Source organism: Grammomys surdaster, unplaced genomic scaffold (assembly GCF_004785775.1).
Source record: "Grammomys surdaster isolate TR1022 unplaced genomic scaffold, NIH_TR_1.0 125934, whole genome shotgun sequence".
Lineage (NCBI taxonomy): Eukaryota > Metazoa > Chordata > Mammalia > Rodentia > Muridae > Grammomys > Grammomys surdaster.
In genome coordinates this window covers 175,766-202,332 of record NW_021620757.1, presented here as the reverse complement: position 1 = coordinate 202,332, position 26,567 = coordinate 175,766, and the positions used below count along the sequence as shown (strand labels likewise).

At 38.9% G+C, this 26,567-nt stretch overlaps 1 protein-coding gene across 1 annotated transcript in view; it reads left to right on the top strand.

Annotated features, from left to right (window-relative positions):
- Positions 1-26,355, top strand: part of Dnajc15 (DnaJ heat shock protein family (Hsp40) member C15) — a 58,031-nt gene extending 31,676 nt beyond the window's left edge. The window contains exons 5-6 of the mRNA XM_028752708.1: positions 4,098-4,168; positions 26,103-26,355. Coding sequence (XP_028608541.1) covers positions 4,098-4,168; positions 26,103-26,176 — 145 coding nt within the window. The 3' untranslated portion in view covers positions 26,177-26,355. The remainder of the gene's footprint in view (positions 1-4,097; positions 4,169-26,102) is intronic.
- Positions 26,356-26,567: the final 212 nt, after the last annotated feature.

Below are 26,567 nucleotides of genomic sequence, written 5' to 3'. Positions count from 1 at the left end.
TCTTTAACAGGGGTTCCTAGATTCCAAGTCTGTCCTTCACAAGATCCTCACTGTGTGCTGATTTCTCTCTGGACCAGTTGTAAAATTTGATGCATATCTTTAATTATAACACAGATTTTGTTCCTCAATTCTTTTTTTTTTACTTTTGCAGTTTGCTGTCTACCATATATTATTTTACATTTTACATTTTACCATTCATTTACTATTTAATATTAGACATTGTAGGGAAAAAGCTAATGAAATTGTGTGGCTATGATTAACGGTAATGTCGGGACTGTTTTCTTCTATCATAGATTTACTAGAATCTGTTCATATGGTTCTCATATTGTCCACTAGCGCATATTCTCAAGTGGTTTTGGTTGTTTGTGGGGTTTGTAGTGCTGGGTATTAAATCTAAGTCTTTGAATATGCCACATAAGGACTCTACCACTAAACTCTGTCCCCAGCTGCTAGATTTTTTTGTAACACTGTAACCTAGGCTGGCCTTGAACTCATGAGCCTCCACACTGCAGATTCCAGAGTTAGTGTTATCTACTATACACAGAGATGGTTACAGTATATCATCTACTGCAGATTTCCTAGTGACTCAATCAGTGTGATTAATAGAAGAGTTAACGTACTATACTGACAACCTTTATACATCAATACAGTCTTTAACCCCAAACATTTTTTATGACCTGCTTTAAACAAACAAGCAAACAAACTGTGGGCTCCCTAGATGCTTTCTCCCGTAAAGCATGTACCACCAAGCCTGATGGCCTAAGTGAGTGTAGTGCATTTGGACCTGGAATCACATGAACTCACTCCTAAAACTTGTTCCCTACACACACACACACACACACACACACACACACACACACACACACACACACACACACGGAAGGATGGATACAAATGAATAAGTGCAATAACTTTAAAAGACTAGGATTTATTTTTGCTTAGTGCTTTATTTTAATCTAAGAGATGGGAGTTTTCCTTCTTAGAGAGAGTAGCTGGTAGAGTTAAGCAAAGGGGCCATGTTAGTAACTAACCATTCCTTGCTCGGCACTACTCAGGAAGCATTGTTATCCCTAAGCTTAATGGCTTTGTTTACTCAAGCTCAGTACTATTCTTGTAGGCATAAGAATGCCACTCAGCTCCGCAAATCTTATTTCTTCCACCTACGCCCACCCCCACCTCCCTTCCCCTGCCAATCAAACCTATTACAGGGAGCAGTTTGAAATCCATGGGGTAGGCAACAAATAAATCCATTAAAATGTAGCAAAGACTTAGAGTCTTAATAGAGCAAAAGCAAAAGGGGACTAAACTGCATGTAAATGAGAGTCCTCCCCTCATCTTCAAAGCTCTCCACTAAGATGATAATTATCCTAAAGGCAGTGGTGTAAATTACTTGTGGACACAAACTTCTCTTCCATGCATTTTTATTTTAATCTAGTTTGGTGGGTAGCAGACCTCAGAGTACACAATACTTCAGGGTTTGTGTTAAAAAAATGTTACTCTTTGTTTTTAAATAGGCATTTTAATTAATTTTCAAGGATATTATAACATAATTTTTAGACTTTGTTTCATATGTTCAATTAAAACTTAATATCTGGCCGGGTGGTGGTGGCGCACGCCTTTTATCCCAGCACTTGGGAGGCAGAGGCAGGTGGATTTCTGAGTTCGAGAGTTCGAGGCTAGCCTGGTCTACAGAGTGAGTTCGAGGACAGCCAGGGCTACACAGAGAAACCCTGTCTCGAAAAAACACCCCCCCCCAAAAAAAAACCAAAAAAACAAAAAAAAAACTTAATATCTAAGATAAGAACCAATAATACTCCCTGTGACTTCAAATATGTACAATAGAAATTTGTGTTTTCCTAAATCTATGTCTTTATTAACTAGTGATAGCTTTCTGACGTTTTGTGAAGCTCTTTTCATGGGTTTAATTTGAATAATGTAACAGTCTTCTATAATGTTAGAGTTTGCTAGGATAGAGCCTTCCTTCTTTTAAGGAGTTCACTTTTTGTGATTATTATTGTTGTTGGTTGTGGGTTCTTTTGGTTTGTTTGAGGGTACTGTAAAATCCATCAAGCACTCAGTGCATATTCAGACTGAGGTAATATTTTAAGGCACCTGTAAGCCATTTGATTATACTTAAGGAGACATGTCAGGCATCGGGAACAACAAGACAGCATAACTTGTCTGCACATGCTGGAGAATGAGTCCCTTAAACAAAGGATCCATGTCCATCAGCCACAGGAAGCAAATTTGTTCTGGCTTCAGAATGATGTGCTTTTTAATCCTTAATAAGCAATTACATAAAATAGTCTTCTTAGTTCTTGTGATTGCTACTTTACTATCTCAAAGCTCAATTGTCTTTGAAATCAAACAGTATCTATTTGGAGATAACTAAAAGGTAAGTTTAAAAAATGTTCCTCTATAAGGCTTCTTCTTTAAACAAAGAAAAGAAGTATTCTTGGGTCCTTTCATAAAGGACCTTGTTTATTTTATTCATACAAAAATGTTTTGTGTATTCATTTAGCCAGTAATTGTTCTTTTTTTTTTTTTCCTTTTTTTGCAGGAGAGTTGTCTTTTTTATTTTTTTGCCTTTTAAGTTCAAGATCTTTGTGTTTCCCCCTCCTCGCTGTAGAAGTTTAGGCATGTGTCACTATTCCAGGCCCTTAATGGGTGTCTTAATATGTGCAGCAGTGTTATTTACCTGTAGAAGGTTAGTGGTAGCATGTAATTGGCAAGAAGCTGCTAAAAACTGGAACACAACCAGAATTAAGGATTGACACCTGATGGCAAGAGGAGTTGTTTAAACAGGAGGAGGATCTTAAGCAGCATTCTGGGCCCATTAAAAGGATCAGCCAGCCTCTGCAGAGTCTCAGAGTTGCATTTAGTGCATACTCAGGCTAATGCTTCTGAGTCATTCAAGAAATGTTGATTGTCTACATTCCACTCTTTAAAAGTACAAAAATGTATAATTTTTATATACGTCCTTTACTTTTTAAAGTGATCCTTGGCATTATTGTGTATGTGTTACATATGAGAAAATTATAACTCCGAGTTTTAAGTGAGCAAGACAAGCCAATAGCTGAAGAGCAGTAGAGGTCGGAGTTTTGAGTTTACACTTGAATAACTCAAACCGTGTGCTTTCCTAGAATGCGGTTCATCCATTCAGCTTCCTTTGAGCTTCCCGGCTAGCGGCAGACCTCAGGCTGGCTGTTAATTTACCCATTTGAAACCTGGGAAAGTAAAGTTGTTTAAACCCAATGGCCATTAGTCCAGTAGAGTCTACTGTTGGTACTAAAATTATTTTCATGCTCAGAAAATGTGCAAATGAGAAACACTTGGAATTCTGAAAATAGCAGTTTGCTATAGTAATTTTATATCTATTTAAACTGTTTTTTCACTCACACTATACTGTACTACCAAATTTTCCCACTGGTTTTTTACAAAGCTAGATACACTAGTATCTGATGGAGTTTTGAGATTCCTTGTTGAAGGACTGCAGAAGGCAGCTCTTCTGGAGCACTCATTTCCTACTGGGGCCGTCCTAGAGCTTGCTATTGCTCTTGCCCTGTGGGGAGCAGAGATTCAGACTTTGACCAGCATCACCCAGTACTCCATAGCAAAATGGACTCAAAGGCTAGTAGGCTAGTTCTCGAACTCAAATCCTGATGACACATGTCACCTTCCTCCAGGATGACTTGAGAAGCATAGGCTTGCAATCCTCATAGTGTGCACTCTGCGACTCTCCTGGCCTGTGTATGTGGGGTGCTTGTTGGGTGTGGTGTTGTTCAGACCCCTAAACCCGGTGTCTTTCTTGTGCTTGTTAGTCAGGGTTCTGTGATGGAGCTAAATCTCCAATCTGTCTTTTATTGACTTACTTTCCAAACCCAAGAATGAAGATTGACATTATAAAGGACTGAAGGAAAATACAACATTGTCACGATGGTTTATTTTGATGGTTAGTGGGATTAAGCATAAAGCTTGTAATTTTGTATTTGTCCACAAGATGGTGAAATTCTCATTAGTTTTTAATTTCTTGTAGCCCATATAAATCATTAATTTATAATCTGCATTTTGCACTCTCTATTAATTTTTTTTTACAGCCCATCTGCTGGCAAGGCCAAGATTAGAACAGCACACAAGAGAATTATGATTTTAAACCATCCAGACAAAGGTAGGTAGCAGCTCCATTTCCATGGAGTGGTCAGATGTGCTGTGAGTTCCTTTCATTTTACTCAAACTCACATAAGTGATGCATAGCTGAAGGGCCAGTAAGGTGTCATGTGTTGAGATTTTCCTAGTACAGCAGTGGGCTTGTGGTTCAGAGTTGGATGGCCAATGGAAATAGTGGATTTGAACTTTTAAGAACTTAGTCTCTGGCTTTAGGGATGAGTATCTGAACTCACAGATGTTACCACATTGTGATCAAGAAGGAAACTATGAGCTACGGGGCCATGGGGGTGGGGCAAACTGATTTGTGCATCTTCTGTTATATCTACTAAATCCTAAAGATCAAAGGACAAGATTTAGAGATTTCATCTACATATCTGTAATTTGTCATAGACGGTTGTGAATTTTTAAATTTTGTATAAGAAGACTCTGAAGCTTAGCTATTTATTTCTGCTGGCCATGTTTTTAATGTAAATTTATCTTACAGAAAGACAATTATTATAACTTTAACTACACTACAGCTGCTTGGTAGAGAAAGCCCCATATGGTCATTACTGTTTCTGCTTTAAAAGAACAGCTGGCAGAAAGTCGCACTGTATTTCAGAAGTCAAAGCGGGGCAGGAAAGTGAAGGCTTTCTTAAATTCTTATTTATAGACTTTCCGTTTTGTAATTATTTTGGAAAAAATTAAAAACAAATTTCAGATTCCTATTCATCTTGACACCAAAATAAAGCATTTTTTTCCAGCTTTCTCAACTTAATTACTTACTATAAAAGTTCTTTTCACTGAACATTATCCTTTTTGAGTTTTGTACTCACTGTTCTTTGGTGTGAATAAACAAGAGAATAAACTTTGAAAAGAGGTTTTGCTTAAAAATTTTAAACAGCTTCAGCAGTTACTGAAAGATCCACTCAACTAATTTGCTCTTTATTGTGTACTTTCGGTGTAATTGACTGAGCAAGAAATGTGTTTAAGTGCCTCCTTGAAGTCCCTTTTCTCCTCAGTGTCCTCTGCCCTTGCTGGATCAAGTGTATGCTCTTGGGTGGGATTGATTGCAATCTTATTAAGCACTCCTGTCTGTCAGATGATTGACAAGTTGTTGGTTGTCTCTACCATGAAAGAGGCAAATTCTAAAATGTATCCAAGAGAGTGTGTTGTTTTACATAAAAATTAAAATGTCTTCATGTGTTCGGACCCAGTAGTACCCAATATAATGACTGGATTCTTTTCTTAGCTAGTATACTTATCAGATGTGGGACTTGCTGCCAGTAAGCGTACCAGGTCCTTCCTGTCGGGTTTTGTCTGCACAGCCTAGTGAGAGAGGACAAGCATGCTGGCAGGAAGCTAGCCTCAACATTACCTTCATGTCTCCAAAGTTTAGGTTTATCATATATAAAACCAAGAGAGTCAGTCTGAAGTCCTTTCTGTTTATGGAACTTAATGGACTCATATTTTATACCTATTTATTTAAGGAAGGAACTCTCCTCGGTATTTCTCTTCAGATCACACATTTAAGTATCTCTCTGTCTTTTCACTTTTTTTTTTTTTTTTTACCATTTAAGAGTGTATTAACACTGTGGATTATTATCCCTCAGAGAATTGCTCATCCATTCAATTTGAAACATTTGCAGTTTCCAACGTTCATAGACTTCCTAAATTCTATCCATGAACTAACTATGATGGTCAGTGTTGTCAACTTGACAGAATCTAGAATGTCATGGATCTGTAGGCTGTTACCACTGTGGATGGCTCCATTCCCTAAGTAAGGAATTCTAGGTTGTAGAAGATATAGAACCTGGCTGAACATTGCATTCATGTAGTATTCATGGTGACTTGTGCCATAACAGCCCTTGAACTGTTGTATGAAACCCTTTCTTCCTCTGAGCTGCCTTTGTCTGAGCATCTTTTCACAGGAAAATAGAGTAAGTCGCATTTGGGAAGAAACACAGCAAAGATCTAAGGAAATATTGGTACCTACTATGTATGATGAAGTTGGAATCCTGCCTCATAAATCTAAAAATTATCTTTGGGAAAGTAACAGTTTTTTAAATAAGAATGTTTCATTGACCTTGGAAAGACAAAGCTAGGAATATTGCCAAGTATGGCAATGAGCAGATCAGTTCTGTCCCCTTCTTTTCTGTTTCTCTACCACAGTTGTTCTGGTGTGATTAGCGTCAGGTGTTGTAAGCTCTTACAGATACTAACCTCTCCTAGTGTGGAGATCTGTGGCTGTGCTCTCCCAACTCTGCCCATAGAAACTTCTTTGTTTGCTTGTTACCAGCTGGTGGGGTAAACTTGGAGCAGCACGTGTGCGAGCGAGCCGTAACTTCTTACATACTTCCCTATCATGTTGTGCAAAGAAAAGGACTCCAGGAAGTGAATGAAAATAATGCTTTTATAACTAGTTTGAAATGAGCATTCAGGTGTGTTTGAGTAAAAAGTACAGTTTACTTCTTCAGTATAGTGAGCTAGAAGATTACTGCTGTAAAAAACTATCTCTGGTCTTTGATCTGATGATTTAAGGCTAATGTCTTGGTTTGTCAACTTTTTTTAACTGCTGAAAAAAGGAATTATTCATTATAAAGTCAGTAGTTTGATATAATGCCTGATGAACATCCAAGAGAGAAGACAGATAGATGAGGCAAATTTGAAAACAGTAGGCTGCAAGCTTTCCTTCCTCTCTGGCCTCAAACCTGTCACGTAGCTGAAGATGGCCATGAACTTTATCCTCCTACCTCACCTGGTTACTGAGGTGCTAAGGATCCAAACCAGGGCTTCCTGTATGCTAGAAAACACATCAGCAGTTGAGGTACATCTCCAGCCTGACTGCAGAGATTTGTTACAGGTTGTCTAAATGGTATTTCTTAGCATTTTCCTGAGTGGTGTGTGTGTGTGTGTGTGTAAAACATAATGTAGATATAAATAAAACATACACACTTGGATCTCCAAATACGCAGGGCTTTGTGTTGTGTAGTAAAGCAGCAGTTCTGGGTTAGAGGTAGACCTCATGCACTGGGCTTTGTCTTCATCATCCAAGAGTCCAGGGGACACTAATGGAATTGATGTTGTCTCTCAAAATCAAGCATTTTTATCTTGGGGGAAAAATGGCCTGTTAATTCTGTTTAAAGACTTGGAATCGAGGTGTTCCTGGTCTCAGTGAGGTAGACGGCTCCACCTACTGTATAGCTCTTATTTATATGTGTGGACTATGCCTGCTTACACGGGAGAGATCCCCAATTCTTCTATATTTATATCCCTTTCAATAAAGAGTCAATAGTCTCATACTTTTAAATGTGTAAAATCAAAATTAATATATCGGGTTTAAAATATATGGTCATTGTGTTATTGAATGGATTTTAATTACTCTCCTAAAAAGCCAATTTTGACATGAAGTTCTAGGATACAATTACAACTTACTACAGTATCTTATATTTAAACATGTATAAACATCAGAAAGAGAGATGTGTGGTCACTAGTCATATGAATTCTCTAAGGAAAACCAATGCCTAGCTAGTTTGATTCTTATTTTTTGTTTTTGATTTCTGACAAGGTCCTACTGGCTGGTCTAGATCTCATTATTTATATAAGCCATACTATTCTCAAACTGGTAGACCCTGTGTCTGCCTCCTGAGTGCTGGGATTAATGGTGTACATCACTATGGCCAGCTGATTTTCTTTTATAATCTGTGAAATAGACTACCGTCCTCTTCCCCCATCACACAGGGGTTCTCTCTCTTTTTTTTTTTTGTCTTTATTGTAATTGCCCTATTTTGGTTTAAGGCTGAAATTTTTTTTTGTGAACAGATAATTTTATAATACACTTAAAAAATAAATAGTGAGAGACTAAAAAGAACATGTTTAATGGGCTAAAAAGGTGGCTCAGTCGGTAAATTAATTACTGTGCAGCATGAGGACTTGATTCAGAACTTCAGCATGTGTGTTGAAAGCCGGGCATATCTGTCTGTGCTCCTAGTGCTGGGGAGGCAAACACAGGGCAATCGCCAGCATGCATTGGCCAGCCCATGTCTCAAAGAGTAAAGTAAGTTGCTTATGTTGACCAACCTTGTCTATCTGTGAAGAGGTCCATTTGTTCAAAATGTATTGTCGTCATACGTTCCTGAATCACGTTGCAAATATTTGTTGGGGATTTTTGCATTTGACTTCATCAAAGACTGTAGTTATATTGTTACATCTTTATATGGTTTTTGTATCAGAATAATTTTGGCTTTATAGAGTGCATTTGGTAGTGTTCCTTTGTTTTCTATTTTGTGGAACAAGTTAGTAACAATTGGTATGAGATCTTCCTTCAAAATTGATAGAATTCAGCATTGAACACATCTGGCTTTTCTTTGAGGGAGACATTTGTTTGCAGCTTAGATCTTCTGATTGCTTTTGATTGGTCTCTTTATTTATGTCTTCTGGCATTCACTCTGGTAGGTATGCTTTTAGAAATTCTTCTATTCCTTCTAAATGTCCCTGCTGTTTAGAGTATACATTTTGAAAATGTTCTCTGATCATCTGTATTTCATTGGCGTCTGTTGTAAAGACACCCCTTGGTCTCTAGTCTGTTAGTTTATATCTTCTCCCTCTTTTTATAGATTACCTAAGAATTTGTCAGTCTTACTAACTTTTTCAAATAACCAACTCTTTTTTTTTTAAGATTTATTTATTTATTATATATGAGTACACTGTAGCTGTCTTCAGACACACCAGAAGAGGGCATCAGATCTCATCACAGATGGTTGTGAGCCACCGTGTGGTTGCTGGGATTTGAACTCAGAACCTGTGGAAGTACAGTCAGTGCTCTTAACCACTGAGCCATCTCTCCAGCCCCAAATAACCAACTCTTAGGTTGATTCAGTACACTGTTCTTTTTAGTCTCTGTTTCATGGATTTCTTACCTAATCTCTTATTTCTTGCCATCTAATAGGTTCAGGGTTAGCTAATTGCTGAGATTCATTATTTGGGTTGTTTATTTGAGAACTCAAGGTGCTTGCACATGTGAACTATCTCTCAGACTTTTTAACTTACAGCTTTAAACTTGCCTTGATTACCTTGGCCGTGTCCCAGAGATCTGAGAGGTTGTATTCTTTCTTGTCTCTAGGAACTTTTTAATTTCCTCTCTGATTTCTTGAATGCCAAACTGTTCATTTAAAAATGTTTTGTTTATTTTATAAATATTTTTATAGTTTCTATAGTTTTTCTTCTTGTTAATTTCTACTTTTATTCCACTGTGCTTCAATAGGACTTAAGGGATTATCTTGATGTTTTCTGTTTTTTAAATAGAGAACTGTTGAGAGAGCTGTTGAGAAAGATGCCTATTTCCTATCTATTGGGAATATTTTGTATATATCAAAATAAGTCCAATTGATTTTTAGTGTATATTTGTTTTTTTTTTCTTCTCCCATATTAGTTCTCAGGTTTGCTGGATTGCTGTGTCAGATGTGTTCTTTCCGGCTCTACTATGTTTTTCATTTACTTTCATCAAGTTTAAGCTTTCCTGTTTTCCTAAAGGGGACTATCCTCCTTCTTCCTCCCTGTAAAATATTCCATTAAGAATTTTCTTCAGTGGTGACTCCTGTCTTTAATTGGCTTAATTTGTGTTTGTCTTAATAAATCTTTAGTACACATCAAATGGAAAGATAGTTTTGCAGGGTATAGCATTCTTGGGTCTCTAGTTGTTTATTTTTAGAGTTTGAAATGTTTCATTCCAAGCTCTTCTGGCTTTTATTGCTGCTGATGGAGAGTCTGGGGTGATTCTGATATTTCTGCCTTTGCGTATGAGTCAATGTCTTTCTCATGATGCTTTTACGATTTTTTCCTTTACTTTATATTTTTAACATGGAGCTCTGTAGATCTCATGTGTTTGGATATGTACTTCTTTCCTCTAAGTTTGGAGAGTTTTCTGCTATAGTTTCATTAAGTAGTCTGTCTACTCCATTTTATTTTACCGCTCTCTCTTCCTTCTATACCATGAATTTTCAAGTCTAACCTTTTCAATGTGTCACCGATTTCTTGAAAATATCAATTATGCTCCTTCATTTTCCCCTTACATGTGTCTGCATTATTGTGTTGACTCAGTCACCTACCATCAAACTTTGTTCTTCTGAATAGTCTTGCTATTACTAATGGTATCTTTTATGGTTTTCACTTGATTAATCATTGAATGAAAAAAATGTAAACATGATTGTTCCCCAGTATGGGTGAGGAAGAGGTTTATGGTATATATGAGAGAGAGCAGAGCCAGAGGTGTCTCAAAGAGTCAGGGCCATGATAAGGGAGAGAAGGTGAGAGTAAGAAAGGAAGAAAAAGAGAGGTGAGAGAGGGAAGAGAAGAGACCAGGAGCCAAGAGGCTAGGAGTGAGCCAGGAGACCAAGAGACTGAGAAGACATGTAGTCAGATGGCTGAGGTGATGATATTACAGGACTCAGAAAAGCTGGGGAAGGGCAGCGAAGAGGTTCAGGGTAGAGGGTGGACTGAGAAGTGCTGAGGGGAGCCAAGGCTGTGTACCAGGTAGGTATTGGCTGTGCTGAGAGAGCCAGGTGCCAGAGTCTGCTTTGATATGTTAAATAGGCACCGAGCTTGTCCTGGGTTTCTTAAGACCTAACCTTCCTCTTCATTCAGTTCAAATAGTTGTTTGGCTCCTTTTCAGCAGTTCACTCTGCTAAGTTTTTACTTACCGTTTTGTTCACTTTATAGACTTGTCAAGATATTGGATAAATTTTCTTAATTTTTTCACCATTTATTCTTCTATATGATCGTTAATTCTTTTAAAAGTGAGCTTCTGGATTTTTTTTCTCAGGCATTTTCACTATGTCTTTAGTTTCAGGGTCCTTAATAGGGAGTTGGTCGGTTGGGCTTGGCATGGTGGTGTTTGTGTCATGTGCCTTGTATTTTCTTGTACTGTTTTTGCTTCTGTTAGAGTGGGTTTGTCCTTCCGTTTGAGTTTCTCAGGAGAAGATATGGGGAGAAAAAATAGTGTTCTTGAGACGGTGAAAGAAAATGAGGTAAAGGTATGTAAACATTGTAGGCTCTATAGGAGACGCCCCATTTGGTTTTGTGATGCTTGCTGTGAAACCCAGGTGTTTTAGTGCTTTACAGAACCACTCATGAAATTAGTTTCTCTTCAGTCTCAACTTATGTATTTAATTATTTTTAAATGGGTACTAATAGAAGTAATATAATTCTTATAAAATGTTGTTTTTATTTTTTTTCCACAACATAGTGGAAAAATGTACATGCTTGTGGAAAAAACCCTACATACTTGCACCAGCCTCTGTATTCATTCTGGTATGATATGCAGTTTTGTTTAAGTATGCAAAGAAAATATGACTTTACACACAGGTATTTGGAAAAGGATGCCCGAGGAGACTCTCTGTTACTGCTGTACCAGAATTCAGCAGTGGTGGGCTTTTAAGACCAGTAGCATTTGGATCTAATACAATATCAATGAATTTTCAAAGTTCATTATATAAAATGTACTGGACTATCATGAACTCTGAATGGATTTTTATGCTCAAGTATGATTTTGTAACATCATTTGCTGGTCTTTGGAAAGTACTGCTCAGTGAGCATTCCAGATGAGGCAAGTGATTATGTATTTCATTGTGGGTTATTTCTCAAGATGGAGTCTGGGGACTTAGCAGCAAATATTTAGGTTTCCCTTAGACCTACAGAATCAGAAACTGGACAGGGCCAGCAATCTGTTTTACCAAGCTCTCTAGAGAGTCTGGTGCTGAATGCTGTCTGAGACCCACTCTAAAGTTTCCAACCCAGGTTGAAGAGTGTTCATTAGAACTGGTTCTGACCTCTGTCACTGTTTGTTCCTCTGGTCATCTGAAATGTTTAGAAACTAAAGCTCCTTGTTTCTTTCTAAATCTTTCTCTTTTGTTCCTTTGTCCTCTGTCATGTTCAAGTTCAAAAGTTAGTCATATTTGGAGAGAAAACTTAAGTCATGAGATTTCTGTTTCAACCCTGCCCCCCTCCTCACCCCATTGGCTCCTAAGGCCTTAATATTATACTGCAGTTAGCTTTTGTCTTTCTATACCCTGGGGTAGTGAGAAGTCCTGTTCTTGAACATTTGCCTGTGTTTTAACCTCTTTCCCACACCAAGAACAAGCAAATAGCCCAAGAGAGGAGACAGTAAATGTCACAATACCATCATAATCTCTTCAACTTCCTCGTGTCTCTTCCAGAACCTTTGGGCACGGAGACTCGTGTTAAGAAACAGGAAGGAGTTTATTGTTTTGATTTTTATTGGGGGGGGGTTCATTTTGTCTTTAATTTTGTCTTATTTCAATGTGAACAATAGTCTCTAACAAGCTGTTCCATCGTTACTGAAAGCAGAAGTTAAAGAATTCACTTTTGAAGCATCTGACAGGCAGGTGAATTGACTAGTAGTTTGGAAGGCTGGTTTAGAAATCTACATGGAAATACTTACAATGAGCTACTTGAGGAAGGAGAGGAGCAGATGAATCTGAGATAGTCAATTACTCTCAGTTGATGCTGGAAATACACTTTTTCTGGTTTAGCTCTGAATTCAAGAATGTTTATAAATTAGAAAAGGAAAGATCAGTAAGAGATGGTTGGAGAAAATAGTGTAGTGGAAGCTGAGTCAGGAAGACATTTAAGAAAACCAGCTAAACTGAGTACTTCAGTTTAGGACCCAGACACACACATGGGAATCTGTGTCAGCTGTGGTGGCACACACCTTTAATCCCAGCAGACACAGAGGCAGGCCAGGCCAGCCTGCTCTCCTGAGTGAGTTTTAGGTGCTATAGAAACAAGCTGGGCAAGCCAGTAAGCAAAGGTGCTCTCTGGCTTGCTCCACCTCTTGTCTCCAGGTTCCTGCTTTGCTGGAGTCCCTATCTTGAACTATGAATGTGATGTGATGTTTAAAGTAAATAAACCTGTTTCTCCCTGCATTGCTTCCGCCATGGTGTTTTATCCCAGCAGTAGAAAGCAGACCAAACAGACCCACACTTCCAACTTTTCAGTTTTATTCCATTGATCATGTCCTTGTGCCAGTACAACTAAGCCTTGATTGTAATTGCTTTGAAAGAGGTTCACGTTGTGCAGTGTTAGCCGACTTATTCTTATGTTGCAGGATTGTTTGGGCTATTCTGGGTACCTTTCAATTCTGGGTGAGTCATACTATCAGCTTTTCAGTTTCTACAAAGGAGTTTTGATGGGAATTATCTGAATCTGTAGAGCAATTTGAGGAGTGTTGCTGTTGTAATAGTGTTAAGTGGTCTGATCATGGTGTGGGGTGTTTTCTCGTACATTTAAATATTCTGCAATCACGTCTATGTTTTGTGATTCTAATTTCCTATTCTCTTTGATGTTGCAAATGGGGTTATTGTCTTGGTTTTGTTTTGGGGGTTATTCAGTGCAAAATGTATAGAAATGCAATGATTTTTGTGTGTTGGGCATATATTCTACAACCTTGAAGTCATTAATTCTAATACTTTTTGAGTGTTGTCCTCATGGTTATTCATATATAAGATCATATCATCCCTTTATAGAGATTTTGAACTCTTTCTTCTCTGGTGTCTTTTGTTTCTTTTGCTTACCAAATGCCCCAGTAAAATGTTAAATACAATTGATTTTTAAAAAATGGACATACTTGTTTTTAATTTGATCTTAGGGAAAAACTCTAGTCTTTCGCCATTGGGTATGGTATCAGCTCTGCATTTTGGGGGTATCCCTTATCAGATCAGGGAACCATGTGCCAAAACTGCACTCTTTTCATCATTTCTACTTCGTTGGCTGCACTTATCATGAGAATTGCATTACATTACACACTTTTCACCTACCTTTTGTGTCTGGGGGAGGGGTTTCTGTGTAACACAAGTAATGATAGTATCTCTGCTTTCATTCCTTCCAGCAAAGAGTTGTCCCTTCACCCAGTGGTATGAGTAACACAGAGAGACCTAAGACATGGTTACTTCCCAACAATATCAACCAACTAACCCCACCCCCACCCCCCAGAGCTCCCAGGGACTAAACCATCGACCAAAGAGTACACATGGAGGGACCCACGGCTCCAGCTGCATATGTAGCTGATAATGGCCTTGTTGGGCATCAATGGCAGGAGACGCCCTTGGTCCTATGAAGGCTCCATGCCCCAGTGTAGGGGAATGCCAGGGAAGGGAGGCAGGATTGGGTGGGTGGGTGGGTGAACACCCTCATAGATGCAGGGGGAAAGGGGATAAGATAGGGGGTTTTAGGGGGAAACCGGGAAAAGGGGATAACATTTAAAATGTAAATAAATACCCCATTAAAACAAAAAATGAAAAAAAAATAGACATGGTTACTTCCCAAGGAATTTATTTTCTAATGGTAGCCAGGCTCAAGCTTTACAAGATTAGTCAGAAGGAAATGATTTCAGTGTTCTCAGTAAGAAAGAAGAGCAGGGATCAGATTATGGATTTGAATAAAATAAGAAAAAAGTAACCAGTATTATTATGGGAGGAAATTAGTCTGAAATGTCATCAGACCACACAGTGTCAACATAAATTTTAAAACGAAGTACACATCCATGAAAGTATATAAATCAGTAAGTTATTAGAGTGGACCCAGCAATGTAATCAATACCTCGATTAAGAAATGGCCTCAAACTCCTTATGTACCCGAGGATGACCTCTTGGTCCTCCTCCCAGTGCCAGGATCACAGGCGTGCACCACTGTGCACACCCTGCTTATCTTTGACCATTGACATTTGGGAACAACATATGAATGTTCCAGGTAAGAGTCCTTGGATTGCAAACATCTCTTCTCTGCAGCTTGCTTTTCTATACTCTCAGTGATGTTCATTCACGAAAAGAAATCTTTAGTTTTAAAATGGCCCAGTTTGAAGGTTTCATTTTCAATGGGTTACTTTTTGTTTTAAGAAATGTTTGCCTTAAGCTGGCCAGTGGTGGTGCACGCCTTTAATCCCAGCACTTGGGAGGCAGAGGCAGGCGGATTTCTGAGTTCGAGGCCAGCCTGGTCTACAGAATGAGTTCCAGGACAGCCAGGGCTATACAGAGAAACCCTGTCTCGAAAAACCAAAAAAAAAGAAAAAAGAAGAAAAAAAGAAAAAAGAAACGTTTGCCTCTTTCAAGGTCATGAAAATCCCAAGGCTATGATGCTGTTTTTAACAAAATCTCAAATGTTCTATTTTGCCAATAAAGACTAGGGAGCCAAATGCTAGGATACAAGCCTGCTACAAGCGTCTCTGTCTCTGCTCAGAGAGACAGAGAAGCACCCAGCTGACCTTCCTCTACAGCTGACATCCCAAAAGGAAGTTCTCTTTCACCATGTGATCTCAAAAACTGAATGTCCCTCCCTTCTATTTCCTGTCCATCTCTCTATCCATCCTCCTGACTTTCTCTTACTGTGATTTTTTTTCCTGTCTTCACTCCCTGTCAACTGGTTGCTTGCTGCACCTTTCGACCTATAATTGATTTTATTTAATCCTGTTTACAATAACCAGAAAACTCTTAGATTAAAGGTGTGTGTTAGGGCTAAGCCATACCACAACTAGAAACAGGGTTTTTTTTTTTTTTCATTAAACAACACAATCTCAGTGTGATCAAATATCCTGCAGCTTGTTGCCTCTGACCCAAGTACCACAGTACTGCTTATTAAAAAGGTACTATTTCTCCATTGACCTGTAGTGTAGACTGTAATAAATAAATAATCAGATACATGTGCACTTTGTCTCCTTTCACCAGTTGGTTTTACACTGTGCCATACTATGTTGACTGTGTAGCTACAACTTATAAAGAGCTTTTATTCTAATAGTGAAAGTATTTCATGAGTTTTCTTATTTAATGTCTTGGGCTATTTTGTCCATTTTTTGTTTTAACATTTAAGAATTACCAAATCCAGACATGCTGGTGCTTGTCATGAATCACTGAACTCCCAAGGTAGTCAAGAGGATCACTGTTAGGTTCTTAAGGCCATCCTGTTCTAAACCACAAAACAACCAAAACCAGAGAACAAAAACACAAAGCAAAACAAATCAGCAGTTTGCATGGGTGTTTATTCACACACAAATCTTCTAGCTTGGAGGTTAAAAGTCTCCAAATGAACATTATGTTTGGGGAGAATTGGTGTCTTTCCAGTATTGATTTTTTTTCTGTTCATTAACAAGGTAGACCATTTCTATCATTATTATTATTATTATTATTATTATTATTATTATTATTAAAAATAAGTATTAAATTTACATATGTTTTGATCATATTCCTTCCCTCCCCTTCCATACCCACCTAACTTTAAGTTCTTCCTCAAGAATCAAAAACCCAAAACAAAAACAAAACAAAATAAACCAACACTCAAAAAGAAAACAAAGCACCAAACTGTAGTGGGGCCTTTCTGTCAATTTGTAGAGAGCAGCCTATAGTCTTAGCAATAGCCTAGGTTGCTTTTGGATCCTTCTTTGTTCCTTCCTTCCTTCCTTCCTTCCTTCCTTCCTTCCTTCCTTCCTTCCGTCCTTCCTTCCTTCCTTCCTTCCTTCCTTCCTTCTTCTTTTTTTTTTCTTTTTTTTTTTTCTGAGACAGGATTTTTCTGTGTAGCCCTGGCTGTTCTGGAACTCACTCTGTAGACCAGGCTGGCCTTGAACTCAGAAATCCGCCTGCCTCTGCCTCCCAAGTGCTGGGATTAAAGACATGCACCACCACTGCCCAGCTTCTTGTGGATTCTTGATGAGGTCAGCTTGGCCAACTACTCAATTAGATGTAACCCAATCCTGGTACTTGAAGCTTCATTTGGTGGCAAGAGATAGCCGGCTGGGGCTTGGTCTCCCCATTAGTGATTGATTTGGCTGTTTCAGTTAGACTTCCTTCATATATGTATGTGAAGTTTCTTCCGAACTACCCCACCAATGTCCCTTAATTTTAATGACTCTCCCACTGCCCCCCCACTTGAGCCTCCCATTCCAGCCCCGACCCCCCCGACGTCCATATCTATCTCTTCTATTTCTCTTTCCTAATGAGATCTATTTCTTCCCTCTAGTCCAGTTCCCAACCTTCCTAACACTGTGACTCTCTAATACAGTTCCTCAGGTTGTGGTGACCTCAACATTACTTTCATAGGAGTCACCTATAAAACACACAAAATTACTTTCATTGCTACATCATAGTTATAACTTTACTACTGTTCTGAATCATAATGTAAATATCTGTGTTTTATAGATGGTTTTAAGTGACTCCTGTGAAAGGGCCATTGAAGGGGTTATGACCCTCTGGTTGAGAACCACTGCTCTAGTCTTTTCTCTATACCTATTCTCTGTGGTTTGACGGACTGTAGCTTCGTTATCATTGACTTAGCAGGAACATTGTTTAGATCATCTTTGTTTCAGTTTTACAGTGCCTGTGTTTTAGTCATATGTGATTTACCATACTTATTGCCAGGTATTGGGTTTGCTTTGCTTGTTACTTGGTTTTTTTTAAGGTGTTGAGATTGAGCCCATGGCTTTGCATGTGCATTGGTCCTGTCCCACTGAACTACAGCCCTAGGCCCTGGGTAAAGATGGATGTTTATTGTTTTTAAGTATGTGTAGGTGTTTATGTCTGCGTGAGGCTATATGCACATGAGTCTGCAGTTATAGAGGGCTGTGAACGCCTTTCTGTCGTGCTAGAACCTGAACTTGGGTCTTCTCGAAAAGCAACACGTGCTCTTAACTTATGAGCCATCTCTCCATCCTAGTATTGCAGGGTTTTTTTTCCTGCTATAAATCGTTTCAGAAATTATTATAAGGTTATTTATTGCTAAGATACAGAAATATTGACTTTTAAATATTTTTATATTCTGTCCATCAACTGGTTGGATTTATTTATGACTTCAGTGATCTGTACTTAGATCAATGATCTGCAGAATAAGTGGTGTCATTTGTAAACAGTGACCTTTCTTCCTAGTCTTTATTCCTTCTCTGTCAGGGAGAAAAAGGCTACAATGGCAAGAGTCTCTCATGTGGTGTTAGATGACAGCAGAGATGGCTACTGTCCCTTTTCTTGTCCTCACCTCAGAGACCGAGTTCTCAGGATTTCACTACGGGCTGTGTTTCTAATGGCCTCAGCACACAAACACACTCTCCTCTATTCTTAATTAATTAAAAGTTTTGAATTGTCTGTGTCTTCTGTGATGTATATGTGAGATGTGTGCTTTTTTTTTTTTATCTGTTAATGCATTGAATTACATTGTTTAAATTGTGAATGTCCATGAAAGCCAACGTTGCTCTTCTGATCCAAGCTAGGTTGTGATATTCAGTCTGACTGGAGAAGTGAGCATGGTGTTTTTAATCTACATTGGTGAGAGATACTGGGCTATAGTTTCCTTTCTTGTGATATCTCCATCATAGTTTCTTATCAGCAGTCATTCTAGGCATAGAAAATGATGAAATATGTTCTCCTGTTTGTCATTTTGTTTACTTTGGTTGGTTTTTTGCTGGAGCTGGGATTTGTTGATAAAATTCTAGCTGGTAATTTAATTACAGATTCAGTTCCTTAAGTAAATATGATACTTTTGATTTTTCAGATTTTCTTTTAATTGATTGTGATAAGCCACATTTTTCATTTTTTTTATTTTATTTTTTCTTTTAAAAATTTCAGTAAATTTTTCACTTTAACACGAAAGTAATTTGGTTTTTTTTTTTTGTTTTTTTTGTTAGCATGTGAGTGGGGGGGGGTTAGGGGGAGGACTAAGCATGGGTCACTGTTGATGTGGCACATGTGTGGAAATCAAGTTTCTCTTTCTACCATCTGTGTCCTGAGGATAGAGCACAAGCTCTGGGCAAGTGCCTTTGCCTGCTGTGCTATGTCACAGGTCCTTTCCTCCTCCTCCTCCTCCTCCTCTTCTTCCTTTTCCTCTTCCTCTTCTTCCTCCTCCTCCTCCTCCTCCTCTTCTTCTTCCTTCTTGTTTTAAAAGAAACTGAACTTTGAATTTGTTGAATCTCTCTTGAATGCTAACTTATTTTGTGTCATTTTATATTATATGTGAATTATTTCTAAACATTAAGATCCTCTATGTGTGTTGTTGGTTTCTATCATAATTCTACTAATGTAGATTTGTGTGTCAGTCCCAACACTGTATTGTACATGACTTGCATTTTTCCCTTGACCTCTGGTGATTTTTAAAAGTGTTTTATTTTTGTAACTGTGTGCAGGTGCTTGAGTCTGCATATAGGTATGTGCATGTGAGTGAGAGGTCTACAGAGCACCCAGAGGCATTAGAGCTCGTGGAGCCCGAGCTGACAGGCTATCAGACAGCTAGGGATGTAGGCTTCCGGACCTAAGCTCAGGAAGGGCAACAGTGTTCTTCATCTCTGAGCTCTCTCTCTAGCCCTAGTGTCTTTTGTAAAATACAACAAATGAATTGACTAGAAAATTGAAATATATACCAGACATGATCTATAACATTTTGAAAACATTCTTGGTTTCTAAACTTAGCTGGTCACTATCAGCAGAACACATTTGTGGAGCAAGTGGACTATGCCAGCAGAAGGAAGAAATGGTAAGGTTGAGTGAGCTCAGACCCCATGAATTTCAGAATTGAGAAAAGTAGGAGTGGAGCCATCCCTGCCTACTTCTACCTGCTCTGGAACACATAACCATGACACCCTACAGAGAGGACCATGACAGTCAGTCATGTAGGGAAAACACCTGGAGTTCTTCCCACTCAAATAGAGCATCACTTATGTCTCAAAGTAAGCCAATGGGAAACATCTATCCCTAAATCCCACCCTACTTCACAATATTTCTATAGTCCCTGTCCACATGGAATAAAGCACAGTTATTTCACCGAGGATCATCTGCGAGTGACTGTTTTATTGCGCTGTAACATTTGAGGAAGAGTTCTCTCTCCTGAAGCATTCATTACTGGACCTTGGACCCACCCGGCATAGGCAGCAGGTAGTGGACCCAAACCACCTCTCTTCTCTTACAAGAACTAAGAATGGTAACACTCTGGCTTTTTCTGCCTGACAGAGACCGGTGGAACCTGTTTGTCCCAGTTCCACTTCATCCTCAGAGCAGACAGTGGGTGACTCACACTGCTGATTTTTATTTATTTACTTTTTGAGTTTGCTGAGTCTTCGGCGAATTTCAGAAAGTGTTACAACTTTGCAGATTAAAAGTTGAATGTGCTTTGTAAGGTGGAATGTTTTATGTATATCAGTTCAATCACATTTGCTCATCCTGTTATTTATTTTGATGTTCTTTCTCTTTCTCTAATTATTCAATGAATTATTGAGAGAAGTGCCTTAAACTTCCCAGTGATTACAAGCATGTGTTTTCCCTTTTGGTGCTGTCAGGGTTTTCTTTATATGCTCTGATCCTGAGGTGTTCGGCATGTACAAAGTCTAGATCTCATTGTTTTATCCTATTGACAAATTTTAAACACGGGGAAATCTCTATTACTTCATTTGCCTTAAAGCAGTTTTCCTGTGATAATTAGCAAAGCATAGCTCACTTTTCTTTTTCTATTGATGTAAATATATTATTTGAAAACAATATTTCCTTTAGCCAACATCTCCTGGGCTAATGTTTTTAATAAATAAACCATATCAGATCATCTACATCAAATACGAGTGTAATATATGGTACTATATGACATTTAAATGTGCAGTTTGATGAGTTTGGGTAAAGACTTCCACCCATGTAATCCTTGACCTAGCAGGCCATAGATCCGTCACTCTAAAGGGTCAGCCTGTATTGTTCCTATCCATTACAAGCCTTCCAGGAAGCAATGACAGCTCTGCTTTCATCACCGTAGATTAAACATGTCTTTTCCAGAATTTGAGGAGAGTGGAGTTGCATAATGAGTGTCTGGTCTGTATAGAAAAAGCAAAGCAAACTGATAGATTTACACTGTGCGCTTTCCCAATCAGATGTCTATAGTGTTCACCATACAACAGGGACACATGCTCCACCATGTTCATAGCAGCCTTATTTATAATAGCCAGAAGTTGGAAAGAACCCAGATGCCCTTCGACAGAAGAATGGATGCAGAAAATGTGGTACATTTATACAATGGAATACTACTCAGCTATTAAGAACAATCAGTTCACAAAATTCCTAGGCAAATGGATGGAGCTGGAAAATATCATCTTGAGTGAGATGACCCAATCTCAAAAGAACATACTTGGTATGCACTCATTGATAAGTGGATATTAGACCAAAAGCTCACAATGTCTAAGAACCTACATACAGACCACATAAAACTCACATAGAAGAAGGAAGACCAAAGTATGAATTCGTTGGTCCTTTCTAGAAGGAGTATCAAAAGTTTCAACCAGAACTCCCAAAGTCTAAACCAGAGAACACAAAGGGAGGGACTCACACACCTGTATAGGGAATTGAGGGTGTCCTTGTTAGACTTCAGTGAAAGTGGAGGGCCAAGGTCCCCGAAAGTTTGGATTCCCTACTCTGTGGGAATTCGAGAGCAGGGAGATGGGACTGGGAGGATGTTTGGAGCACACCATCACAAAAATTAGGAGGAGTGGGTATGGGATAAAGGATCTTGGGGGAGAATGAGAAAGGAGATAACATTGAAAGGTAAATACGTATAATACCCAATAAAAAACCCACACAGATAAAGGATTTTTTTAAAAAAGGGAGTTTACTTATCTTAAATTAATTTCAAAAGTTTCTAGGAGTTGCAAATTGGCTAAGATCCTATTTTAAGCTCTCCACAAAAGAACTTAAATCTCTGATCAATATTCTCAAGAGAGAGGTAAACCCTAACTTCCTCAACAGTTAATTGACAGAAGAGAGGTAATCTCACAAAAAGTTGAAAAAGCTATTTCCAATCGATATATCATATAGTCTGATTAATTGTCAGTGGTGCTATAAAAGTCCTTTGACAAAAGATTATAAATATAGATTTATATATCCTTAAATAAGGTCTTCATGACTCTCTGAGTGTAGAAGGAGCTACTGTTGGCGCTTCAGCCCTGATTTTACAAGAACTCTGAAAAATTGGCTTTAAAAATAAAAGAGGGGGAACGGTACCCCCTCAGAAGGAGCCCCCCTGAAATACTCTCCATCATGCCTTGTTCACTTTTCTCTCTCTTAAGCTGAAAGCTCATGGCAAATCTCTTGCTGACCATGTTGGTGACCTCGGGCACCACCAAGACCAACAAAACTTTGCCACAGATATGGGGAAGGACCCTCATACCCGTAAAGGGAATGCCCCAGACCCAGTTCCCTTATGGAGCCGAGGACTGATATGCCTGTCCAATACCACAGAAGGCACAGCTAACCGGCTACCATAAATATTAATGAAAAAAATAGATACACTCACAAAGCCAGGCCCAACCATAAATACGATGAATAATAATTTACATCCAGGGAAGAGAAATCTCCCTGAGAATCCCCTTCTTTTTTTCTTTCCAGGCAAAAATGAATCACCCGTGATGCCTGCCATTAGAAGTTCTAATCCAGATGGGCCAGAAGTCAGGATCCTCGCCCTTACCCTCACCCCCTACCTTTTCCCAGCTGCACAAGGTTCCCTGAAGCTTGGCAACTGCAAGATCCTGCTTGGAAACTGCAGATAGACTCAAAGCAGTGTACCATATCATCTGAAGAATAGCAAGGAGACCATAACTCAAGCAGTGTACCATATCTTCTGAAGAATAGCAGGTTGCAGTCCTCCTCGCCCCCACGAATAACTAGGGCCTGCCAGTCGGGTCAAGTGGCACCCAGACGTGGGGCTCGAGGCACGGACCCCTCTGGACGGACCCTCATTGAGAGGATGTGCGCAGGACATCAAGATTAAGCGAGACAGAGATCAAAACCCGCGACCTGTCATCCATGGAACCAGGTTGATGCTGCCATCAAGAAGACGGTTGAAGTTCATTACCATCAGCCGAAAATTGAAGAGGATCCAGAAGTGACTCTGCAGGAGACTGACACAGCTGCCAGCTCCCCTGCCTCCCCCCTACGGTCGACCGCTAGACTTCCACGCCCTCCAGAAGGGTTCCTGGTATGCCTGGCTTTGCCCCCGTTTCTCTCGATAGAGAGCTTGGCCTCTTGATCACCACAACAAAAATTGGCTTTTTCCTAAACCAAGGCCCCCCTTGATATGGCCGCTAACATTGGGGAGCCTTCCTTTATGACAATATTACACCCCAAACTGACAAATGGTTGGTAAATTGAACATTTACAAGGGACTAGGATGGCTGTGAGTTAGCCCAATGACGGGATTATTGTAGGTCCACTTCCCAGGGGCCCACCCAATGCAGCCGAAAAGGAGTGCGTGGTGCTGGGAGTGGGTGCAGCCTACATGGCCTAAGACAGGGCCCTCACCCTCCTTTCACCCACATCGGAGTCCCTTGACGTTGCCCATCGTCGACAGCCTAAAACCTTCGACCATCGATGTGACTCGTCTCACAGCAGTGTTTTGGGGTTGTGAACTTGTCTAAGACCCCCCATAATTAGACATCCAAATTCAAAATTCACATAGTTGGGATTGATCATAAGATGCCTTCTCTAACTAAACAGAGAAGGGGGAGATGCCAGAAGCCAGGACCCTCGCCCTTACCCTCACCCCCTACCTTTCCCCACCTGCACAATGTCCTCTGAAGCTTGGCAACTGCAAGATCCTGCTTAGCAACTGCAGATAGACTCAAAGCAGTGTACCATATCATCTTAAGAATAGCAGGGAGACCATAACTCAAGCAGTGTACCATATCTTCTGAAGAACAGCAGGTAGATCATAATTCAAGGCAGTGTACCGTATAGACCATGACATGTTTCAAGGCACAGGCCAAGAAGATTTTGTACTTTTCCACCATCTGGCCCCTCTTACCCCCTCCCCTTGTGAAACATGCTATAAAAAAGCATTTCATGTTCAAAAATAAATAAATTATTAAAAAAAAAAAAAAAAAAAAAAAAAAAAAAAAGATGTCTATAGTGAAGAACTGCCTGACTTAGAAACCGTCTGGTACTTTTATATTGATGTAGTTGTACTTTTCTCAGCTTGCTTATTTGTTTTCAGAAGAGGGGTTCATCTTAAACAAGAGAGCTAATAATACCAATATTTAGTGGAGGTACAAACATACACAGATTATCAGGAAAGGAGAGGTGCCTAATTAGTAGAATCAAGGGGACTGACTCATCCCCCCAAACTGAAAGGGACTGGGAAGGTAAAGAGTGTATTTTTTTCTGTTAGTTATAGGCTATGCATCCTATATCTTGCTATCAGTCAGGACTTGGGGCAAGAAGCAGATATTTTATATAGGCCACATAAGAGTGCCTCTAGTTGATAAAAACTCATTCTGAATTAAACTACCTTAGATGGGGACATAGGAATTATAGCTGTTGGCTTAGGGACTCTTCCAGGTAAAAGAGTCATGAGAGCCAGTGTGAATTTTCTACCTAGTACATAAGTTTCAAGCCTGGTGTCTCCATACTTCAGAGGAGTAGCAGAGAACTCAGGAGTATTCTGAATAAACTGTTTTATATGACATTAATTACCATCAATAAATATAATGTTTAATAAGACTTTTACTCTTATGGGCCCTTTTTTTGATTTGTTTATCTGTTTTCTATTATGAGCCTATAATGACTTATAATTTAAATAATCAGAACGCATATTGCTCAATTAAAGATTATAGCTAAGATCACTTAATATTTTAATATTTTTAGAACACACAAAATGCCTGGCAACTCCTTGCTAAGTCAAACATTTAAGCAGCTGATAAAGACGAGCCTTGAATGTTCCAAGGTCATTATTAGAGATAATCATGAAATCAGCTTACAGCCACAAGGGTTATGACCTTCCTTTGTAATTCTCATTGTGTACTCACTGTGTGGTATATTCCTTAAATGTTTTTCGTGTGTCAGATCTTAGTATGAAAATGTCAGTGGTATCCTCAAGGGCAAATGCTAAATATAGCCTTCTCCAGCTCTACTGCAGCCTGTGTGTTGATCTGTTTCTCTGCTTGCCTTTTCCTTTGTAAAGTGGTGGAGTAGTAACAGTAGAAGACCTAAGGCCAGGATAGTTTATACCTATACTGTCTAAATGCTTTTGATTTCTTAGAAGTTATTGAGACTTTACCATGTTTTCAACAGCCATAGATCGTTTGTACTTAAGGGAATATTACAAAATAGAAGCAGAGACTGGGAACTGCAATGTGGTCATTAGCTCAAGCATTAAGCAATGGCAGTGTTGTAGAACAGAAGTTAGGGCTGTGGAGTAGCTTTGACCTGACAGTTTGTAGTTTTTTGAATGTCAGATACGCATTGTTTATGGTTATGACAACTCTGTATTGAAATTCACCCCAGTTTGCTGTTTGCATTAGAAAGAATTCATTGCAAAGAACTCTAAAAAAGAACTGATTTTATTTTATTTGAGGACATTGTAAATCTAAGAATCCATTATAAATGTTGTACTAGAATCATTTCAGAGAACAGGGAGAATTTCTTCTAGCATTATTTTTATTATCACTGTGATTATTGTTAGTTCATTTATCATACCACTAGATATTATGCATTTGCCTTTTATGCATGCATTTATTTTTTTGAAATTATGATAAGACATGAAAAGACCCCCTTAGGTGGATTTACCTCTTTCTTAAAGGTAATGAATATTTATTGCTTTTAAAATGTAGCTATGGAGAAACTGGTATTTTGTTTACTTAATAATATACTTAATTTTAGGAAATATTCTGGCCAAACATCTATATGGTAACTATACAACCAGTGAGTGTTTTTCAAGTGTTTATAACTTAATTTTTTCTCATAAAATGTATTTTGATTGTTGGGCACCTCTAATACTTTACTAAATAAGTTTAATTTGTGCTGTTTTGATTTCTGGTAATTCTATAGTATAGTTTCTCTGGAAAAATATGTGTGAGAAAATACCTGAATTGTTGTTTTTTCCAGTATTGACTTTTAAAAATGTCAGTAATGACATAAATCTTAATCATTCATTTCTCTTTGTCCTCCCAGGTGGATCTCCTTACTTAGCATCCAAAATAAATGAAGCAAAAGATTTGCTCGAAGCATCCAGCAAAGCTAACTGATGCTGAAGGTCCATACCGAGGGAAATGAAAGGCAAGCCTTCAAGTCCTTCAGAAGAATGTGGAACATGGTCGTGTCTCATATTGACCAAGTCTGTTCTCTGTCATTAAGTGTGCAGCAATAAAAGCCTTGCAGCCTTGCTCTGGAAGTTTCCTCTGGAAGGGACTTCATACGTTCTGTAGCTGGTGCTTTTCCACATCATTTCCTATGTGACGTGGTACTTGTAAAGACCTTGGTGATGGTAGTTTAACTCTCTCTGTCCCTCACACACACAGAAAGGTCTGACCTTCATGGTGGGATTGGGATTTCTGGGCAGAGCTAAAGCTTCCTTCTCGATGCTTCTGCCCTGTCTCTTGCTTTAGAAGAATTTGGGACTCTGCCAATGCCAAGGCC